The sequence below is a fragment of the Erinaceus europaeus genome, chromosome 7 (assembly GCF_950295315.1).
Source record: "Erinaceus europaeus chromosome 7, mEriEur2.1, whole genome shotgun sequence".
NCBI lineage: Eukaryota > Metazoa > Chordata > Mammalia > Eulipotyphla > Erinaceidae > Erinaceus > Erinaceus europaeus.
In genome coordinates, this window is record NC_080168.1 from 109,080,796 (window position 1) to 109,103,484 (window position 22,689).

The window sequence follows — 22,689 nt, forward strand, 5'->3', positions numbered from 1 at the left end:
TCTCATACCTCCTTCAAAATTTATTTCTTCAATGAATTAATGACTTAATACCCACCACTTGGATCCATGGTGATAAAAAATTGTCATGACTTAACTAAATTCTGAAGTGTTGCTTTCTAGTAAAGATCACTTTGAAGTGTGAGGTGGCATTTCTTTTTCTTTTTTCTTTTTTGCCTCCAGGGCTATTGCTGGAGCTCAGTGCCTGCACCATGAATCCACTGCTCCTGGAGGCCCCCTTTTGTTGCCCTTGTTGTTGTAGCCTTGTTGTGATTATTGTTGTTGTTGTTGATGTTTGTTGTTGGATAGGACAGAGAGAAGTCAAGAGAGGAAGGGAAGACAGAGAGGGGGAGAGAAAGACAGACACCTGCAGACTTGCTTCACCGCCTGTGAAGTGACTCCCCCACAGATGGGGAGCTGGGGGGGGGGCTCGAACCAGGATTCCCACGCTGGTCCCTATGTGTAATGTGGCATTTCTAATACTATTTTCTAGAAGAACAGTTGGTCTCCAAAGTGTAACAGTTCAACTCTGTGTCATTTAAATAGATTATCAGTGGCTAATATGCTCAGCAAGGAAATGTGGAATCTCAGTTAACCTCTGAAATTTATTATAAAGAAACTCTAGGTATTCCAAATATGGAGCATATTATTCAGGAACTGAGAGATATATTCTCAGAACAGCACCTCAAAGCTCTTATGTGCCTATCTCTGGTAACTTTGGTTATGGTAACTTGAATTCAACACATTAGAGGAGCATCATTCTGATATTTATAGAAGTGACTTACCCAATCTTGTCATGCTCTGAGCTGAGCTACATTGTTGGAAAATCAGTGGAAACATAGGGAAAGATATAAGGCTTCCATCTACCATTTATGAAGCCCTCCATCTGTCAGACATCAAGGTTTTTTCCTAATGTTTATGCATTTCTAAAGGTCCTATGTATTCTTCCTGTGATGAAGGTTGAGAATGAACACTATGAAAATGGACAAAAGTGCCCCAATGTTTACTTGACGAACACATTAGAAGAGCAAAGGTCAAGTAACTTGGCTTTGCTTAACAAAAGCAGGTTTTGCATTTCATGGTGGGCACATACATCAAACTATATACAACTAAGTCAGTTTCCTACAGATAACTCAGAAGTCATTGAAAATACCAAGGAGACTTAAACAAGTTCTTCTCTCATGAATAAAATCTGTAAGGAATTTGAAAATCCTTACAGATGAGCTGTAAGGTATATGTAGGTCACTTAATCACTGATCTGTTTTCATCTATAGGTAGACCTATTTTTAACATTATCCTGAAATTCCTATCCTAGGAGCTTATGCAAAGAACACATAAAAACACTTGATATATACATATGTTCATAATAGCATTATTTATTATAGCCCAAATTAAGAAAAGAACCCATATGCCCAATGATGGATGAATGGTTAAGAAAGTTGTGTGTGTGTGTATGTCTGTGTGTGTGTGTGTGTGTGTGTGTATGTGTGTGTGTGTATGTGTGTGTGTGTGTGTGTCTTACAATGGACTAATGATTATTTGTAAGCAACTTCTCTTTTTGCTACATCTTGTATAAAGGTTGATGGTATTGTGTTAAGAGTGCTAAGTCAGAGCAAGAACAAATAAATACCAGTTGATCTCAGTAACAGATGTGATTTAAGAAACAATGAAAGGGAAGATACAGGATGAAACTTAGACAAGCTGTGACCTCTAAAGGGGAGAATGAAAAAGGGATTGTGAGAGCCTTGGCGATCCTGTGTAGTAGTAGAAGGTAGCAGTTGGTAGTGGGTTTTGTTCATAGACACCTATCATGAGGATTTAAGAAACAGTATTTTTGATATTACCTGTCTTGGAAATCATTACCCCACCAATAAAACTATTTAAAAATAAAGAATAAGGATAAATATAAATTATTTTTTATTTTTGATTCAACAAATAGTAACACTATCATATTGTACATATTAACAGTATGTAAATGACTATTTTGTTATCTATACTCCCACACCCAAAATAATTAGCTGGCTTTCTCAAGTTTTACAGTTACCACTATATCAAATTTTACTGGTATTCTGAATGGACTAGTCAATATTTTACTATTTCTTTGAGAAGAATGCAATTCTTTTGATTGAGTCACTGAGTGCATGTTTTACTTGTTTGTTTCTCAGGGTATATATAAATGGGTTTAGCATTGGTGCAATGGAAGTAGTGAGTATTGACACACCCTTATTGATGTCCACTTCCTCTTTGGCTGAAGGTTTAATGTAAATGAAGATGCAGCTTCCATAGGTGATGGAGACAACAATCATGTGGGAAGAGCAGGTGGAAAAAGCCTTTTTCCTTTGCTGAGCAGAAGGGAACTTTAGGATTGTCCTGATGATGGAGACGTAGGAAAGAACCACACATACAAGAGTCATGATGAAGGTCATAACAGCACAGGCTATAACCATCTGCTCAATGAACCATGTGTCTGAACAGGAAATCTTGAGGATAGGAGATGCATCACAGAGAAAGTGATCAATGACATTTGAGTCACAGAACTCCAAGTTTAATCCTAAACTGAGTGGAGGGATTATTATTAATAAGCCTCCAGCCCAACAGCAGAAGACAAATCTCCTGCAGATCCTGCTGCTCATGATGGTCACGTAATGCAAGGGTTTGCAGATAGCCACATAACGATCATAGGACATGATAGCAAGGAGAAAAAATTCTGTGGCTCCAAAAAGGATTACAAAAAACAGTTGACTAGCACATGCATTATAAGTAATGGTCTTGTCTCCTGTCGACATGCTGTAGAGGAATCTGGGAATGCAGACTGTAGTGAATGAGATCTCTAAGAAAGAGAAGTTCTGGAGGAAGAAGTACATGGCAGACTTAAGTTGAGAACTCACTAAAGTCAGGGAGATGATTGTCAGATTTCCAGTCACACTCAACATGTAAGTGACAAGCAGGAAGATAAATACTAGAGCCTGAAGCTGTGGGTCATCGGTCAGTCCCAGTAAGATGAATGTTGTTAGCTTTGTGTGGTTTCTCATACTTGCTTCTGACTTCATCCCCATTTGTTTATAAAACTGAATTTACAAAATGAAAAGAGTGGGATAAAAGTCAAGTTAATAATAGTAGCAAACAAGTATCAATGTATTTTTTCTTCTAGATTTTCTTCTTGGATTGAACAATAAATTATGAATTGTTAGCTATCCTCAGCTCTAATTGATAAGTATTGACTGACGAACTGAGTGAATATTTCCCAAGTTTCGTTTTCACTGTAATAAAGTACTTATGTCTATATTCCCTTGTATTTTCTAAAATTTATTTTTTATTTAATTTATACTGAATATTTGTCTAATCTAATTCCATCACCATAGGACAAAGACCACTGATGTGGTATTTTTCATAGCTATCTTTTTTTCCTCTATCTATCGTATTTTCCTCTAAGTAATTTTTACATTATGTAAAGGGTGAATTTAAAGGATTCTCATCAGCTTCACATCTTGAATATCTTGTCAGTCTATCTCAGTAGCTCTATGCGCTTGGTGAAATTTGGCTTTTAGGTATTAAGAAAATTTTTGTTAGAAAAGAGATGTTATAGTACACAAGGACTATAGTGCACAAGGAGGTTTGTTTTTTTATTATAAACTTCCATTCTTTGTTTCTATGAATGACTTTAAGATGAACGTAATTTCCTCTCTGCTTCTCTTTGTACTCTTATGCATTCTGTTGTAGAGCAGTATTTTGAAACATAATTATTATCTACTTGAAAGCTTGTTAAAAACTCAGTGGCCCTGGATCTATTGGTGTAATGAGCCTTCATCACTGGTATCTTTAACTCTAGATGATTCAATGACTCTTACATATATACTGAGTGCATATTCAATACGATTTTGACGTTTTGATAGATGAAAACCACTTCATTGAAGGAGACCACCCGGGACCACAATAAGACAGGACTGGAACTACTTTGGGAACCCACCAAATCACCACAGCATCCAGAGACCACACTCTGCCCACATCTCCAGCTTTACCCAGTTGAGAAACCGCTCTAAAAAACAAGGAATATAAAAAAATCACCTGAGACTGCAGTAAAACGAGACTGAGACTACTTTGGGAACCCACCAAGTCACCAGTGAGTGAAAACATGTGTGGCTCATGGACAGAGAGGAGCCTAAGGAGAGATTCCTGCAGGCTGAAGCCCATATCTACTCTGGAGTGGTTGGTAACAGGCTGGCAGTTTGCCAGTTGAGGAGTCACTTCCAGTCTGTTTTTACCAATAAAAAGACTTTTGAAGGGAGAGGACTTCCCTAAGACTCACCAAATACAACTGTGAGTCTCCATTGCCACTGCTCTCAGAGACTGGAGGAGCAGAGGGGAAGCTCTGTGTTGACATCTGAGGACAGAGAACTGACCAGGAAACTCAGGAGAAAGTCTACTCCCCTGTGGCCTAGCAGTGGGGCTGTATAGTGGGAGGCTTTTCACATTGTTCTCCTGATAAGAACATGGTGAATAATTGCTTCAGAACCTACAGACTATATACGGACATGTTTAGAAATTCAAAGGGCCCAGCAGTGCTGCCCAGCTCAGCTCTGGCTACTAGCAGAGAAGCTGAATTGAGCCCAGAGCTTTGGATCCTTGAGGTGTGAGAGTCTCTTTGCATAACCCCTGTGCTACCTCTCCCCTACCCTGCTTTATCTCTTGGTTAGGAATGAGTAATTAAGCTAAAAACCTACTCATAGATAAAAAGACCTCAGGATACTATAGCCTACAGGGAAGAAAAAGAACAAAAGAGCTTTTAACAGCCACTGTGTTTCAACTCAGGGATTGAGATAACCTTGAAATGACTAATGTTAACTTTTACAACTGTGGATAAACTAGAACTATTGGACATTTTCAGAGTAAATCAGCCCATCTTGGATGGAGCTTGAAGAAATCATTGTAAGTGAAATAAGTCAGAAACAGACAGAAGTTGAAAAACAAGATCAGAAGAGAAAACACTAAGCAGAACTTGGACTGGAGTTGGTGTATTGCACCAAAATAAAGGAGCTCTGGAGTTAGGGGATGGTACAGGTCCTGGAACAGGATAGCAGAAGACCCAGTGGGGATTGTATTATGTAGAAAAATTAGAAATGTTATGCATATACAAACTATTGTTTCTACTGTCAGTGGTAAAACATCAATCCCCCAATAAAGAAATAAAAAAAAAAACATGAAAAAGTAAATTAAGCAAACAACAAAAAGAAAACTGCTTAATTACAATGGCAATATTGTATGATACATGTACTTTGGTTATTACACACTCCAAAATAATATAGCTAGTATTATTTGTTTATTTATTAAATATTTATTATTTATTCCTTTTTGTTACCCTTGTTTTTTATTGTTGTAGCTATTACTGTTGCTGTTATTGATGTCATTGTTGCTGGATAGGACAGAGAGAAATGGAGAGAGGAGGGGAAGACAGAGATGGGGAGAGAAAGACAGACACCTGCAGACCTGCTTCACTGCCGTTGGGGAGCCAGGGGCTCGAACTGGGATCCTTACGTAGGTCCTTGCACTTTGCGCCCCCTGTGCTTAACCAGCTGCACTACTGGCCGACTCCCAGTATTATTTATTTTTATGTTATATTTTGGCAAAGTGAAATTCTAATTGCTTACTATTAATGCTACTGAGGTTTAAATCAGATTTGAATTCAAAACCTAATCTTAAATAGTAGATAAATTTTAAATGATTTATGTATTTATTTCATGATATGAAGGTAGAGATAGAGAAAAAAATTAGAAAAGGCCAGAGAAGCATTCTGCAATATGTGGTGCTGCAGCTGAAACGTTGGATCTCAAACTCAAAACGGGAAAAACATAATAATAATAATAGTAACAACAACAACAATAACTTACCTCTCCGATAATCTCATAATCTTAGGTGGTTCACTTAGGTCAAAGTACAGTGGATTATTAAAATCACCTAGGGATGGCCGTCCTTGAGTAGAGATGGATGTGTGTGTCTAGGGTGCTCATTCTTATGGACACAGACTCTGAAGGTTCCCTGAATCTTTCACCGCCTATAAGAGATTAAAAAAAGATTTTTTTTTTCATCAGAAACATTGCCTTTTCTTGAGGCCAGTAAACATTATCCCTTAGTAACTTAGAAGCTAATAATACTAACATTTCTAGCGATTAGAACCTCTCCACAGTTGTAAAAATGTAGTTAAGAAGTTCCCAGACAGGGAAACATTGAAAAAAAAAGAGCCTTTTAATAATTGGCCCAATTTTCAATTAAGTAACAAGCAAACAAAAAACCTGAGTAATTGTCTTCTAAGATAGGGGAATATACAACACTTGGGATAAAGTCCCCAAAGACACAGATATGAACAGTAGCATCAAAAGGCAACCATGTATGTAGAATAATTATCAGATTATAAACCAAAAAACTTTCTTTTCTTCTCAGTATCACAGTAGACATTTGTAAGACAACTGTTTCTGGTCCTTATTTTTGCTTCAAAATAATTAATTGTTAGTGCATATAACATATAGCCAAAACCAAACCAAACCAAACAATCTTATTACAATGAAAAAGTCAGAAATATCAGCCATTGTTGATATTGTGTAGAATGAATTGTCTTATTTTGTTAATTTCATACGTGTGTGTTTATATATATATATATGTTTTATTTTATTTCATGCTTTAAATTTATGTACATTTATTTACTATTATTTAGAATTTAAATATTTCTGTTTGTAATATAACTTTTATTTTATTTTTAAAGAGAGGCAGAGAGAGAGAGAGAGAGAGAGAGAGGGAAATGACTGAACCAAAGCTACCTTCCGAGTGATAGGGGCTAGGCTCTAACCTGGGTCACTCAACTCACATGGCAATGCAGTACAATATTCATTATTTCACTGGCCCAATTTATATTTAATGTTTTCACTATGTTATAATTGTCTCTGGGACCTAGCTACAAATACACTACACTTTTAAAAAGATTTATGTAATTAATTAATTTATTACTGAACAGAGACAGAGAGAAATTGAGAGGGGAGGTAGATAGAGAGGAAGAGAGACAGAGACACCTGCAACTCTACTTCACCTCTCATGAAGCTTCCCCCATGCAGGTGGAGACCGGTGCTTGAATCCAGGTCCTTGTGTGCTGTAATCTGTGTGTTTAACCCGGTGCATGACTACCTAACCTCAAATATACTACAATTTGATTTTTCCCTATGCTTCTAAGACAGCGTTGTATTTCTTTAAAGTTATTTTTCAGTTATCTATATTTATTTATTGTATAGATACAGCTAGAAATCAAGAGGGAAGGGGGTTATAGAGAGGAAAAGAGACATAGGAACACCTGCAGTACTGCTTAACTACTAACAAAGTTTTCCCCCTGCTGGTGGGGATAGGAGGCTTGAACCCAGGTCCTTGTACTTTATAACATGAGCACTCCACTTGGTCGATTCCAAATTATATTCCTCCAGGAGGATAATTTCTGGAACCATCCGTTCCACCCCGGTTCCATGGCTGCCAGTTCTTAGCAACATCGCCCCGCCAGATATTCGTCGGGATGCGGCATCATCTAAGTTCATTTCCCACGTCTTCGCTCGACCGGACCTGCCAATATACGCGAATATCTTCGCCCACCCTGTCCAACGCTTGACGTCTCGTCACCCAATCTGGTCCCCTACGCCTACACTGAACTTCTCTGTTCCAGACTCTTGGAAACAGAGTTGGCAGTCAGCTGAGGTCAAGAACAAACACCTCATCACAGACCCTTGCAAGCGTCAACCCGGCTTTGACCTGGCACGTTATGATTGGGCCCTCCTCAATCGCTATCGAACAGGCCATGGCCGGTGCGCCGCTATGTTCCATCGCTGGGGAGCCAGAGACGACCCGAACTGCCCCTGCGGCTACAGGCAGACTATGACCCACATAATCAATGACTGCCACTTCTCCAGATTCAAAGGAGGTCTCGAAACTTTACATCAGGCTCAACCTGACGCTGTTGACTGGCTATGGAAGAAGGGCAAACGCTAGAAGAAGAAGAAAGCACTCTACCAGGTGTGCCACTGCCTGGACCCTTGTAATTTTTTTAAACTTACTATATCTTGTTTAAATGATTGATTTATATTGTTTTAATATTAAAATCACTTTTTTCCCTTTGTGGTATTTACTACATAATTAAGACCAGCTAGAAAATATTTTTAATGAACTGTTTATTCATAAAATTTCCCATTGTTAAAAAGGCACAATTTATTTTAACTGTTTGCCCTCAAACAGTTTTTTGTGTTTGTTTTTCTGTTGGTTTGTTTTAGTGTGCACCTCCAGGTTTATCCATCAGGCTCCGTGCCTGCACTGTGAATGCACTGCTCTTTTTTATTTTTTCATTTTATTGGATAGGACAGAGAGAAGTTGAGAGGGAAGGGGAAGATAGAGAGGGAGAGAGAAAAATAGATGCCTGCTGATATGTTTCATCACTGGTGAAGCTGCCCTTACTCCTCCAGCTTGCAGAGGTCCTAAATTGAGCTTCCTACTATGAGCACTTAAGCCAGTGTGCCAAATCCCCTGTTTGAGTTTTAGTAGTTCTTTATGTCTTAGATTCACTTGGATTTTTTTCTTCTTTTTTTAAAAACTTTTATTTATGAAAAGGAAACATTGACTAAATGATAAGATAAGAGGGGTACACCTCTACATAATTCCCACCACCAGAACTTTGTATCCCTTCTCCTCCCCTGATAGCTTTCCTATTCTTTAACCCTCTGGGAGTATGGACCCAAGGTCATTGTGGGATGCAGACGGTGGAAGGTCTGGCTTCTGTAATTGCTTTCCTGCTGAACATGGGCGTTGGCAGGTTGATCCATATTCCCAGCCTGTGTCTCTCTTTCTTTTCCTAGTGGGTATGAGCTCTGGGGAAGCGGAGCCCCAGGACACATTCATTGGTGGAGTTGTCTATCCAGGGAAGTCTGATTGGCATCATGCTAGCATTTGGAACCTGGTGGCTGAAAAGAGAGTTAACATACAAGGCCAAACAAATTGTTGACCAATTGTGGACCTAAAGGTTGGAATAGTGCAGATGAAGAGTTGGGGGGGGGGGGTGTCCTCCATTTTGTAGATAGCTAGTAGGCATATTTTAGTTATATTCCAAAGGGCCTATGGCTAGACTGTTTTTTTCTTTTTCTTTTTTTTTCTTTTTCTTTTTTCCCCTGACCTGAAATCTGATATGCAGATGGATCCAAGTTATTATCTGGGGAGATGATATCATGGCTGGAAAAAGGACAAGAAAGCTGGATCAGGGAATAGACTAGCTCCCTAATATGGGAAAGGGATATAAAAACTTTTGACTGTAAACCCCATTGATTTGATGTGATCTGGGGCCCATATTCAGCTTAGGAGCCTATGTGACCTCTGCATCCCTGTAGATTTGAGCTCCTATTCTATGGTTATGAGTAGGCACATTCCAAGCTGCCCCAATATTGACCCATCTTCCTCAGGTGTAGCATAGAGTATGTTGTCCATCCTCCCTTTGGAGGATGAAACACTCTCTACTATTGTTGATCCAAGTTGAGGGCAAGATCCTATGGGGGCCCACAAAGGGGTCTATTGTGCTGTTACTGAGAGAGATGACCAGTAACAATGGACAGAGGGATTTATTTGAGTTCTAGGCCCATCATGTGTGTTTGGGAATCTCAGGACTCCCAATTAGGGCTCCAGCAGATGGGGTGGCCTAATTGCGACTAAAGAGTCATCACTAAAGTATGCCAGTGTCTTGCCCTTGTTCAGCTTTTGCAGTCCTTGCTTTGATAAGGTTAGCTTTGGAGTGAGTGAGATAATTGTAATAGGAAATAGGTGAGGAGGGTATCTGAGTCCAAGTAGACATTATTTCATTATGAACTTTATACTGACTCACTGCAGACTATTGTGTATTTTTGCTTTCAGGTATTCCATTGTGTATATATACCACAGCTTTCTCAGCCACTCATATGTTGTTGGGCACCTGGGTTGCTTCCAGGTTTTAGCTATTACAGATTGTGCTGCTATGAACATAGCTATACACATAACTTTTTAAAATTTAATTGTCAGGCAGCACTGCGGAGAAGAGAGAGAGGAGATCCGGAGCAAATGGGGTACACAAATCTTTATTATTGGATCAGGAGGGGGTGGCTCAGGCCACGTGGAGTCAGCCGAAAATGGCTGTCCCCGATACCTCATCACCCGGGGGAGAGAGAGAGAGTGCGAGAGAGAGCGAGGGTGGGCGCCGAGAGGGGGGGGGAGAAGTGGGAGGCCTTTTATTGGGCAACAACCAGGGGTGACGTGTCAGGACAGGATTGGTTGAACAGGGCACTGCGAGAATATCGCAGAAGTGGTAAAACCTGGGGGCATAGACTGCATCTGAATAATTCCTCAACATCATCTCCTCCTTTTCCTTTATATCTAAATGGACACAGTAAGGAAATATGGAATGGAGCAGGCTTAAATGTTTTTTAAGGAATGCCGTGCTCAGATAGGAAGATGTAGGATAGTTCTGTGGAGGAGGGAAGGCTTAAATGGCTGCCAACCTTGTGAGATTTATGTGTCCCCCCTGTGCTCAACCCCTCTTTAGAGAGAGAGAGACTTACCTGGAGGGACTCATCCCATAGGTTAAGTGCTGCCTGCTCAACCATCTCCTCACAGTGTCTCTACATCTTTTCTATCTTTCTATCTACTCATCGCATAAGATGGTTCAATGTCTGTAAAAGACTATCTATGACAGAGGAATAGTAGTATAGGGGTGAGCAGGAACCTTTGGGGCATAAACCTAAATGATATAACAAAACAGGAAGGGACAAGTAGGGGAGTAGTAAAAGCCAGTGTGATGTCAAGGGAAGGATTGGTGTGTAAAGGAACGTTCCCTGTTTGTGGGGGGCAAGGGTACATAATGAGGAGGAGGCGGGAGTGCATGACCCACCAAGCAGAGGGGCTATTTGGCATTGTATAGTCCTCAAGGCAACAGTCTGTAAAGTCTATGAACTACTCAGGGTCAGTTATGAAAAACCAGCAGCATGAAGGGAAAGAAGTTGCTTTAAAATCGTGCAAAGTGTCCAAAGGGTATACCAGCAAGTCTGATAGATGTCTCAGTCCAAAGTAGATGGCTAGGGAAAGAAATGGCAGGGGATGAAACGCTGCATTAGGAAGGTCAGCCGCTGAAATTCTGCTTTTCTGTAGAGAGCGAGCTGGAACCGCCAAAACGTGACAGACAAAGCAGAAGCAGGAAAGGCAAGCAGGTGGGAATTCTGCTTTTCTGTAGACAGTGAGCTGGAACCGCCAAAACGTGACAGCTCGAAGGCCTTTAAGATTAACATGGGTTATATATACCACAGCTTTCTCAGCCACTCATCTGTTGTTGAGCACCTGGGTTGCTTCCAGGTTTTAGCTATTATGAATTGTGCTGCTATGAACATAGGTGTACACATATATTTTTGGCTAAGCATTATGGAATCCTTGGGGTATATCCACAGGAGAGGAATTACTGGGTCATTCCTTGCTCTCCACAGAGGCTGGACCAGTTTCCATTCCGACCAGCAGTGCAGGTTTCCTCTGTCCCCACAGCCTCTCCAGCATTTGTTGCTACTGTCCTTTTTGATGTATGCCATTCTCACAGGCTTGAGGTGGAATCTCAGTGTTGTCTTTATTTGCATTTCTCTTACAATCAGCGACCTGGAGCAATTTTTCATGTGTTTGTTAGCCTTTTGGATCTCTTCTGTAGTGAATGTTCTATTCATATTCTCTGGCCATCTTTGGAGGAGGTCATTTGCTTTTTTGTTGCTAAGTTTGCTGAGCTCTTTGTATATTTTGGTGATTAGTCTCTTGTCTGATGTATTGCATGTGAAGATCTTCTCCCATTCTGTGAGGGGTCTCTTTGTTTGTGTGATAGTTTCTTTGGCTGAGCAGAAGCTTTTCAATTTGATGTAGTCCCATTGGTTTGTTTTTGCTTTAGTCTTCCTTAGAATTGGGTTTGCATCATCAAAGATATCCCTGAGATTTAGGTGGGAAAGTGTCACACCAATGTTTTCCTCTAAGAATTTACTATTACTTTATTAGAAGAATGCGTACTTATAGGATTGTGTTGGCACCAGGGTACATATCCATGTTTCCCTATAATTGATGCCACCCATTATCAAACATCTCACCCTTTATCAAACCATTATTCTCTTCCAGCATTGGGACATAGAGCTCCATTCCCCCTCCTTTCTACTCCAAGTCCCCAGTTCTGCTGTATGAGACTACAGTTTGCTGAGGTTCCATCTTATCTTTGTTTCTTAGATTTCCTCTATGAGTGAGATTCTTCATCTTTCTCCTTCTGTCTACTTCCCTCTGTATGACTCCTTCCAATGATTACCTCACAGATTGCAGTTACATTGCTTGCTTTGCTGTCTTTGTATGACTCTTCCAGAATCTCAGGCCTCCTGGATTTAGCACCTCTTCTGTGCTTTTCTTGTATCTTCCAGATACAAAAATGGTCTTCATCACTTATTGTGAATGAAATGCAAAGTTATTTCTGTAATACTACCTCATGCCTGTAAAAATGGTCTTCATTTATAAAAGCCAGAAACAACAATTGCTAACAAAGATGTGAAGAAAAGAAGTAAACTGGTTCAGACACTGGAAAATAGTATGGAGGTTTTTTGTTTGTTTGTTTGTTTTGTTTTTTAACAAAAAAGTGGGGCTATACCTGCTGCTGGACCTGGCAGTTCCTCTCTAGATGTATAGCCCAGGAATACAAAAACTTGTGATTGTTTCCAAATCTTGACATATGTTAATAGAGCTCAATCAATATAGTGGTGAATATATATGTTTTTAGATTAGTATTCTCTTAGATAGAAGAGCAAAACTGATCATGTGAATAGAGAATTTACAATGACCATATACAAATACAGTTAAATGATTTTTTTACTCTTAAAATGAGTATAATAAAACTTAATGATTTTTGTATCTCTTGTTTATAGCTTTAGTACACACATCCCACAACATCTCCATTCATTAGCTAATTTTTTAAAAATTACTGTTCAATAATTATCAAATGAAAGGATTTTACCTATCTAAATTTCAGTCTATCTCAGGGTTATGGCATTTTATTGTAGCATATCTGTTGTTTGACTTTTAGTTCATTTTAGACATGTTTAATATTTAGAATTAGAAATACTAATACATTAACAGCTTAATTCTATTATTTCTGTCAGTTTGGACAAGCTGGGGCAGCATGCATGTCTCATTTCACCTCTACCAGGCCACTGTTTCATTCATATGGAGAGAGACACACACAGGGAGGGGGAAGGAGAGCACAGCATGAGAGATTCCTCCACACAGATTGCACCACAGGGCTTCCCACCTGGGTCACTCACATTGTCAGGCCTCCACTCTCTACCTGATGAATTTTCCTCTGAACATGAATTTTCAGCTACAGATTTCTAGTGACCTTATTCATATTTTACAGTTGTGATTTGAAATAAATTCTAAGATGCTCATCACAAGTACCAGAATGATATTTAATAGATATGGTATTTAGAGTATAATAATATTAGGAAGATGAAGCTGGTCCTTTTAATGAAAGCTTATATTATCCCAGGAACATAAACAACAGGGATAATACTTAAGTCCATTTCGTTAAGTAAAATTATTTGTTGCCTCTTTTGAAGTATATATACACACACACACACACACACACACACACACACACACACATATATCCCTCAACTCTTATTTTTTTCTACATGTGCTAGAGAACTATTCATATATTAATTAATGTGTCTCTTACTTCCTTTCCGAATGATCAGGAGCAAAATTGCTTAGCAGTGGTAGCAGGAGGATGATAAATTCCTGATCTAATAATTGTATAGCCCAAAGAGTGGAAAAATATTTTTTCTTATTCATACAGACCAGGTAATGTCCTACAAAGATTTTATATTTATTTATTTTGTGATTCCACTTTTATGGAATGAAAATCTATGATTTAATTATGATATCACAGTGTCCAGCATTAAGAAAACATTAGAAATAATTTCTAATGCAAATGAATTTCCCAATGTAACTAAATATTTTAGATGAAATTATCAGACACTTACATTGTAAGAACAGACAGTTATTCTCCTATTTTATTAACAGGATTTGTGGACTGACCAGGTAGTGGCACACCTGGTTAAGCACATACATATGGTGTGCAAGGACCTGAGTTCAAACCTCTGCTCCCCACATGCAGGGGGAAAGCTTCACAAGTGGTGAGGCAGGGCTGCAGTTATCTTTCTCTGTCTCTTTCCCTCTCTGTCTCACCCCTTTCTCCTAAATTTCTCTCTGACTCTATCAAATAAATAAATAAAATATTTGAATAAGAAATAATTATGAGCTTTGTATTTTTCCACAATATTTCCCTTTTGTTTTTCTACCCTACACATACCAGTTTTTCTTTTTTTAATATTTATTTATTTATTTATTCCCTTTTGTTGCCCTTGTTGTTTTATTGTTATAGTTTTGTCATTATTATTGTCATCATTGTTGGGTAGGACAGAGAGAAATGGAGAGAGATGGGGGAATACAGAGAGGGAGTGAGAAAGACAGACACCTACAGACCTGCTTCACTGCTTGTTAAGCTACTCCCCTGCAGGTGGGGAGCCAGGGCTCAAACCAGGATCCTTATTTTGGTCCCTGAGCGTAACCCGCCGTGCTACAGCCCAACTCCCCAGTCTTTCTATAGATGAGTAAAATTATGATATAATTAATATTTATTTGTATTGCACTAAAGTAAAAGACTCCGGGGTAGAGGTGGAGAGTTCAGGCCCTGGAACATTATGGTAGAGGAGGACCTGGTGGGGTGTATTGTTATGTGGAAATGTTATGCATGTACAAACTATTTTATTTTACTGTCAGCTATAAGCCATTAATCCCAATAAAATTATTAAAACAAGAAAAAATATGTATTAACATGAAAAATATTAATAATTTTATGACTGGTAGTAATATTTTTATCACTGGAAAGTAATACATTACTTTCGACATATGAATATATTTTCCCACAGAAATCATGGATCTGAGACAATTTTTGTTTATGTTTTTGTAAAAATCAAAGCATTGACCAATTGCCAGAATGATGAGTTTTCATAAGGCAATTGTTCTATTCTCAGAATGTCTCTAGTGTTGTTGCTACATCTTTTTGTCTCTAAGGACATGCCTTTTACTGATATCACAGACTTTGCCAAAATTGGTTCATTTATGTTTTATCAGTTCTATTTAATCATTCCTCACAGAAGCCCTATTTGATTTTGTTTACACATGTTTACACATGTAACCACAGTCTAACCACTGTGTAAAATAATCTATCATTGCCTAGAGGTATCAATAACTATCTCTTTCAGAATTTTATATAATCAATCTCGTGCTGATCATAATTTAAAATAATTGTTCTTATTTCAATACTAAGCTGTTAAGAAAAAGTTTTCTAACTTTAAAATGAAGTAGACAATCCAGTGATTTCTGTGGATGGCAAAAGCAGTTGAAAAATCTGCTGGCATGCCGCTTGTGCAAACAGGTGTGGAGATGTGCAAGGCTCCGTGAGAGAGATTGTCTATAGGTGTATTTGCTCCACTTAGACGTTCAGTTAATTCAGGGATTATCAGGAGTCCACATTTGACCAAAGCAGTTAAGTCGTCCATAAGGAGTAAGTATGGTTTTCTTTGGAATTTTAATTTCTTCATTCAACATCTCATTTTCATACCTGTTTAAAAGTAAGGTAGCAATAAGCAATCTGGATGTTTTGGGGGAAAAGTCAGTGAACATTTATGTTGTTATATTTCTATAAAAAAGAGAAAAGTGAAGTTGTTAGACTTAATAGAAATATTTACTAGTAGTATCAGAAAGGTTCATTTTTTTCTAAATAAATATAGAGATGAATATCAATATATAGTAGATTCTCAAGAAATATGCTCAGATTGAATTAATTAGTTCTCATTAGAACAGAATAAATTGAGGTAAAATCAGGAGTGCTCTGTTCCACAATGTAGCTTTTACCAATCAATATATACTAATACCAATACAGTAGGTACCTATATCATCTTATTAGAATGCTAGATCAAGTGCAATATTGTCATTAGAAGTCACTGAACTTGGGTGGAGGTGCATAATGGTTATGCAAAGAGATTCTTATGCCTGAGGCTTCCAAGTACCAGGTTCAATCTCCCACACCAACGAAAGTCAGAGGTGAGAAATTGCTCTGATAAAAATAATAAAAGAAAAGAAAACCTAGGAATTGCTGTGGTTAAAAAAAACACCACAACCAGATATTCCTGGATATATCTAAATAATAATAAAACTGAGATAATTATCAGGTAAATGGGATTTAGGAGAAAGTACAAAACAGAAATAGGTTAAGAAATGACCCAGTATGACAAAAATAACTAAGCATATTTCTTTTTTAATTTTTTATTGAGGGGATTAATGATTTACAGTCAACATGAAATACAGTTGATGGTACATGTGTAAAATTTCTCAAACATTCTAACTCCCCACGTAGATCCTCCAGCACCATCATGCACCTGGACCTGACTCCCCTGTGCTACCACCACCACTACCACCACCAAGTCCTTCCTTACCTTAGGGCAGTACACCAAACCTGGTCCATGTTCTGCTTTGTGTTTCTCCTTCTGTACTTATTTCTCAGCTTCTGTTAATGAGTGAGATCAGAAAGCTTACTATAATAAATAAATCCATGAATGAATCCCCTCTAAACTATTAACATACTTCTAAGATTCCCCTATTAATTTTAGGAAACACTGGAACCGAAATTTTATACAGAATACATATAAGGATTGAATAATGTGACACTATGAAATATGGTTTAAACAGTAAGAAGTAATTTGAATTGAGAAGGTTAATATTTAAAATCTGACTTTATGTAAAGACCACTGGTGTAAATATAGGAAGAGAAGTTAAAAGAGCCGGAACATATGATATTACATCAGATGATAGAGGTGAAAACATTTCAGCTGTGGAAAATTTTCAATGAAAGTAATTAAGTAGACAGTGATTTTCATGTTTATAAGTTGAGTAACTCTTGGTAGTGTAAGAAAAAAAGTAGTAAACTTGATACTTTATATATGCTAATGAAATAATAAAAAATTAACAACATAGGACTACTAAAATCTTTAATTTTGAAATTCTTTTAATTGACCTTGAAAGGTTTTTCTATAGTACCAAAAGTTCTTATTTATTTATTTACTTGTCTCAAGTTTTCAAACAAAGGAAATGGTGTAAGAACAATTCCAATTGGGAAGGTATTGATGTAATACTGACAAATCACAGAGAGTTCTTGGTAGTCCTTACACATTTGGACAAATATTCACTTTAAAATTAGACAAATACCTTTGTAAAAAATCCCAATTACATGCTATACATGAAAAGATGAGACTAAGAATTGTCATCTTAAGGCTGTCTGCTTATAAATGGGATCTAGGAAAAAGTGACTAGGTATTCACACACACACTTTTGCAAACATAAATATTATTCAAATACAATGGTCAGGGATCATAGCTGATACTATTAGGAATTGTTTAAAGAGTGGTGTACGTGGCTGCTTTTTACTTTTTAATTTTGGAATCTTAGATGCTTTTTATTAAAAAATAAATTTTATCCAGTTTATAAAAAATCACAAGCCTGTAGTTAGTTCTATGAAAAAGGAACAAGAAATCAGGCTGGTGAAATAGCTCATGTGGATAACATGCTATTTTGTCCTGTTGGTGACTCTGGTTCAAGCCTGGCCCTGCTTCTTTGAAGGGAAAGGGAGCTTTGGTACTGTAACATCTTTCTCTCTCTCTTTCTCTGTCTCTATCTAAAAAAAATAGCATTCAGAGTGGGAATGATACATAGTGACAATGTACCACACTTGTCTGCCTGACATCCCAAAATTTCTAGGTTCACTTCCTGTTACCACCCTAGGCCAGAACTGAGCAATACTTCAGTCTCTCTTTAACTCTCATTAAAATAAAATATAAGTACGAGAAACAAGAACGAAACTTCGTAATTTTGAACTGATTGGAGATAATGACTTAGTTGGAACTATGTATAAGTAAATATCAGATCATCAAAGATGGATACAATGAATAACTTTGAGAATCATTCCTAACTTGGACATTATACAATTTGATTGATATTCCTAATATATTTAAAATGTTCATTGTTCTAAAAAATGTAAACTCATCGGTCATGAGTCAATAGCACAATCAAAGCCTATTTATCAAGATATTTAATAGAATGTTATAACATCAAATCTGAGAGTTTCTTTTATAGTATTTTTCTTTTTAATAAAGAGAGACAGAGGGAGAAACAAAAAAGAGAGACACTTGCAGCATTGCCCAGTGTTACTGAAGTTTCCTCCCACTCCGGTTTTGAACCCCAGTCCATATACACATGGTAACATGTACACTCTTCTAGTGAACCACCAACAAACCCCAAGCTGGAGGGTTTTATAAGACAGTGTAACTAGATTTTGTTGTTTTTATTGAGAAAAAAATTTATTTAGATGAGCTATATATGTGGCACTTTTTTACTTCTCAGATTTTTTGAAACCTATTTTGTAACTTAAACTATTGTTAATCTTAACTAATAAGCTATTTTTATGAGGTGCTGTCAGTTGTAGGATTATCTCATATTTTTCCCAAAGTAGAAAACAGTGTTAGCATTACCTTTCTTTCCTAGTGACTACAAACTCTGTAAGATATCTTATGGGAAATGGAAAAGTGGTAGGCACACACACACACACACACACACACACACACACACACACTTTTTAAAAAATCATTTTATTGAGGTGGATAATCATTCATGGTATAATTTTTCACACATGGGTACAATTTCTCATGCCCTGTAATAGGTGTCTTCAGAACACTCTTGACACCAAATTTAGGATTTTTTACACTATCTTGCATCACCCTTCACCTCTTCCCTCAGAGGCTTTCACTTTGCTGTGATACACCACACACAGTCTACGTATAACTTTAACTTTCCTTTTCTTTTTTTAATTGACTTTATGTATTTAATTTAATAGGACAGTGAAGTTGGGAAAGGACATGGGGAGAGAGAGAAGCTGGGGAAATAGCATAATGGTTATACAAGTAGATTTCATGCGTAAGGCTCTGAAGTCCCTTGTTCAATCTCAAGCACCTCTAAAAGCCAGATCTGATCAGTGAGTGGACTTGTCTCTCTCTTTCTCTTGCTCTTATTTAAATAAAGAAAATGTATTTTTTGTAATAAAGAGAGGGAGATAGATACAGAGAGACACCTGCAGCACTGCTTTCACTACTCTTGAAGCTTCTCCCCTGCAGGCAGGGGCTTGAACTCAGGTCCTTGCACATAGTAACGTGTGCATTTACCCAGGTGTGCCACTGACTGGTCCCTTGTCCCTATTTCTTAAGCTTCATCTATGCTAGATAATTTAGCTTATGTCATCTTTTTGGATTTTCAGAGCTACTCTTGGTTAACTTTTTATTAATAGGGAGACACTGTGAGAGACCAAGGGATCAGGAGACCCAACAGTACTGGAGAACTTTCTCCAGTACCATGGTTACACCCTGAAGTCCTAGGGTTTGAATATGGCTTGTGTGTATGGAAAGGCAGGCACCCTACCAACTGAGATATCTTTCCAATCTTGAAGAAAGGAGATTCAAAGCTACCAACTGAAACTGTTCACGTGACCATTCAAATTAATTCAGAAATCTATGAGAAAAATTTGGATTTTCTGAAGAGAAGAACTGCTCATTCTTCAACAAGCATTGAAGATTAGAGGTATACAAATAGATGTTATTGTAGTTAATGATGGTAACTGATTAACAACTACAACTACAAGGCAGCTGTTCATACAAATTCCGATCATGAGTGTTTTCTTATTAGGTTGTTATGTGTGTGCGATGGTAAACATAGGATACATAAATTATAGCCATGATATATTTAGGGTGTTTCTCAGTATAATGCAATTTATTAACACTCCCCCCCTTAATACAGGCATTATATATAAGATACGTGGGTAGTTAAATTGTGGTGTGATATGAGTTAGCTACTTAGAAGCACTTAATGCTTGAAGTAATAAAAAAATAAATGTCCTTCAAAGTCAAAGGTGCTCTTCTACAAAGTCTCCCTGTGACAAAATGTCTTTAAAACTCTGAGAGTAAACATTTACTGAGTATGAACTCTTTCTTTCAGATTCTGCCAGCTCTGAGGTTATTAGAGTACATGGGATAAAGTTCCTACTTGAAAAGTAGGTTTGTCCCTTAGCTAAACATAAAGTAAGCAAGTTACATGAGTGTCCCTAATGTTGTGTAGGTGATTTAGAAAGACGTTTCCAAATAATCTAGCACAATGTCTGAGGAGGGAGCCAGTTAGTGCATAAATTGAGAATCGATGGAGTCAGGAGAGAAGAATCAATGATTGGATGACTGTTTTCTTTCTAAAGCCACAGTCCTTGTACAGTGGGTTGTGTAATACAGTACTGCATGTTTAAAAACCTCCCCAAATTCTGCTACTAGTTGTAAGATACCTACGGAAAAACTAATTTAAAAATCTCTCATCTTAGGATCAGTGACATAAAAATTATGCAATGATATCCTCAGTGACAAGGAATAAATAAATCCATCTGAAGAGGACAACCCTTTTCTCTTCCAAATGTCATTTCTTTAGGGTTTTATGTACAGGCTGGGAGATAGTTAGGACTCAGGAATGAGAAACCATACGGCAATAACCGAATTTATCCTCCTGGGATTGACAAATGACCCACAACTTCAGATTTTAATTTTTATATTTGTACTAATTGCTTACATTTTGAGTGTAACTGGAAACCTGACTATCATCCTCCTCACATTAGTGGATTCCACACTTAAAACTGCTATGTACTATTTTCTCCGACACTTTTCCTTAATAGAGATATTTTTCATTTCTTCATGTATTCCTAGATTCTTGTATAGTCTATCAACAGGTGACAAGACCATTACCTATAGTGCTTGTTTGTGCCAATTGTTTCTTACATACCTTTTTGGAATAACACAATTTTTTCTCCTGGCTGTAATGTCCTATGATCGATATGTAGCCATCTGCAAACCTTTGCATTATGTGACCATCATGAACCACAGGGTCTGCCAAAGACTTGTTTTCTGCTGTTGGATAACTACTTTGCTGATCATATCACCACCACTTATCCTGATACTGAAACTTGATTTTTGTGACTCCAATGCCATTGATCACTTTGGCTGTGATGCTAATCCCATTCTAAAGATCTCATGCTCAGATACATGGTTGATAGAAAAATTGTTAATTGTCTGTTCTGTGTTGATCTTCATCATGACTCTCGTGTGTGTGGTTCTGTCCTACCTGTATATCATCAGAACAATTCTGAGATTCCCCTCTGCTCAGCAAAGGACAAAAGCCTTTTCCACCTGCTCTTCCCACATGATTGTGATTTCCATGTCCTATGGCAGCTGCATCTTTATCTATATCAAGCCCTCAGCAAAAGATGAAATGGCCATTAATAAGGGGGTTACTATATTAACAACTTCCATCTCCCCCATGCTAAATCCATTTATTTATACACTGAGGAATAAACAAGTGATACAAGCCTTTAATGACTTAGCTCAAAAATTATACTGCTCACAAAGAATTAGAGGAATATTAAAGTAAAGGTCTATAGGCATATGCTTAAGTTTCTACCCATTTTTTCTTGACAAACATTTGTAATATATATATACATATATATATAGTTTCAATAGTTCTCACAATATGCCTCACTTTGAGTTATATATTCTCATTTTAAAGGCACATGTATTAAACATATTTAAAAAACATGTAATTATGTATCTTTGCATTGACACCTGTATAAGTTTATAATTGTATATATAAAATGCATGGATATATTCTTAAAGAATGAATGAGAGGGCCGGGTGGTGGTGTAACTGGTTGAGCGCACATGTTACAACATGCAAGGGTTTGAGCCCCTGGTCCCCACCTGCAGGAGGAAAGCTTTGTGAGTGGTGAAGCAATGCTGCAGGTGTCTCTCTGTCTCTCCCTCTCTATCACCCCCTTCCCTCTAGAGTTCTGGCAGTCTTAAAAAATAAAATAAAGATAATAAAAAATATATATAAAAGAATAAATGACATATAATATTCAGAAATTATACTGTAATTGTTTACTTGGACAATAAAGATGTATGGAATGATAAGAGTCTTCTCTTTTGCTATATTCTTCATGAAACAAGAGAGAAGAAAGACATGTACTGGGGGGGTCGCATCCATAGATGCAATTTAAGGAACAAAGAAAAGGTAAACCCTAGGTGAAACTTGGATTATTTTCTGATTTATGGCCGAAGAGCCAAGGACTCTAAAGGTGGAAACCATAAAGGGATTGAGAAGGCATTGGAACCCAGAGTAGTTCCAAAGAAAGATTTTATCATTAATAATCCTGTCTTTGGTTTCAATATTTATACCCTTAGTTTAACATTTTGAAAAAGACTGAAAGTCTAATGTGTTTACCTTATGTACATGTTAAAGTTGCTTTATTTTCATCTAGATTGTTAAAACGAAGAGGGTAGTGCTAGTACAAAAAATTACAAAGGTACTTAGACTGTAGAATGTTTCCTTTTAATTTTTTTCCAATGTTAAGAATATGGGGGGCATGTGGTTGGTGGTGCACCCAGTTAAGCATATATATTAT

At 37.5% G+C, this 22,689-nt stretch overlaps 2 protein-coding genes across 2 annotated transcripts; one reads left to right on the plus strand and one right to left on the minus strand.

The window, feature by feature from the left end:
* Positions 1 to 2,090: 2,090 nt before the first annotated feature.
* LOC103109100 (olfactory receptor 6C2-like) lies at positions 2,091 to 3,047 on the minus strand. The gene has a single exon (XM_007518106.3). It carries the CDS (start codon positions 3,045 to 3,047, stop codon positions 2,091 to 2,093), a length of 957 nt encoding a protein of 318 aa, XP_007518168.3.
* A 17,659-nt stretch (positions 3,048 to 20,706) lies between these two features.
* LOC103109222 (olfactory receptor 6C2-like) lies at positions 20,707 to 21,660 on the plus strand. The gene has a single exon (XM_007518267.2). It carries the CDS (start codon positions 20,707 to 20,709, stop codon positions 21,658 to 21,660), a length of 954 nt encoding a protein of 317 aa, XP_007518329.2.
* The last annotated feature ends 1,029 nt before the right edge of the window (positions 21,661 to 22,689 follow it).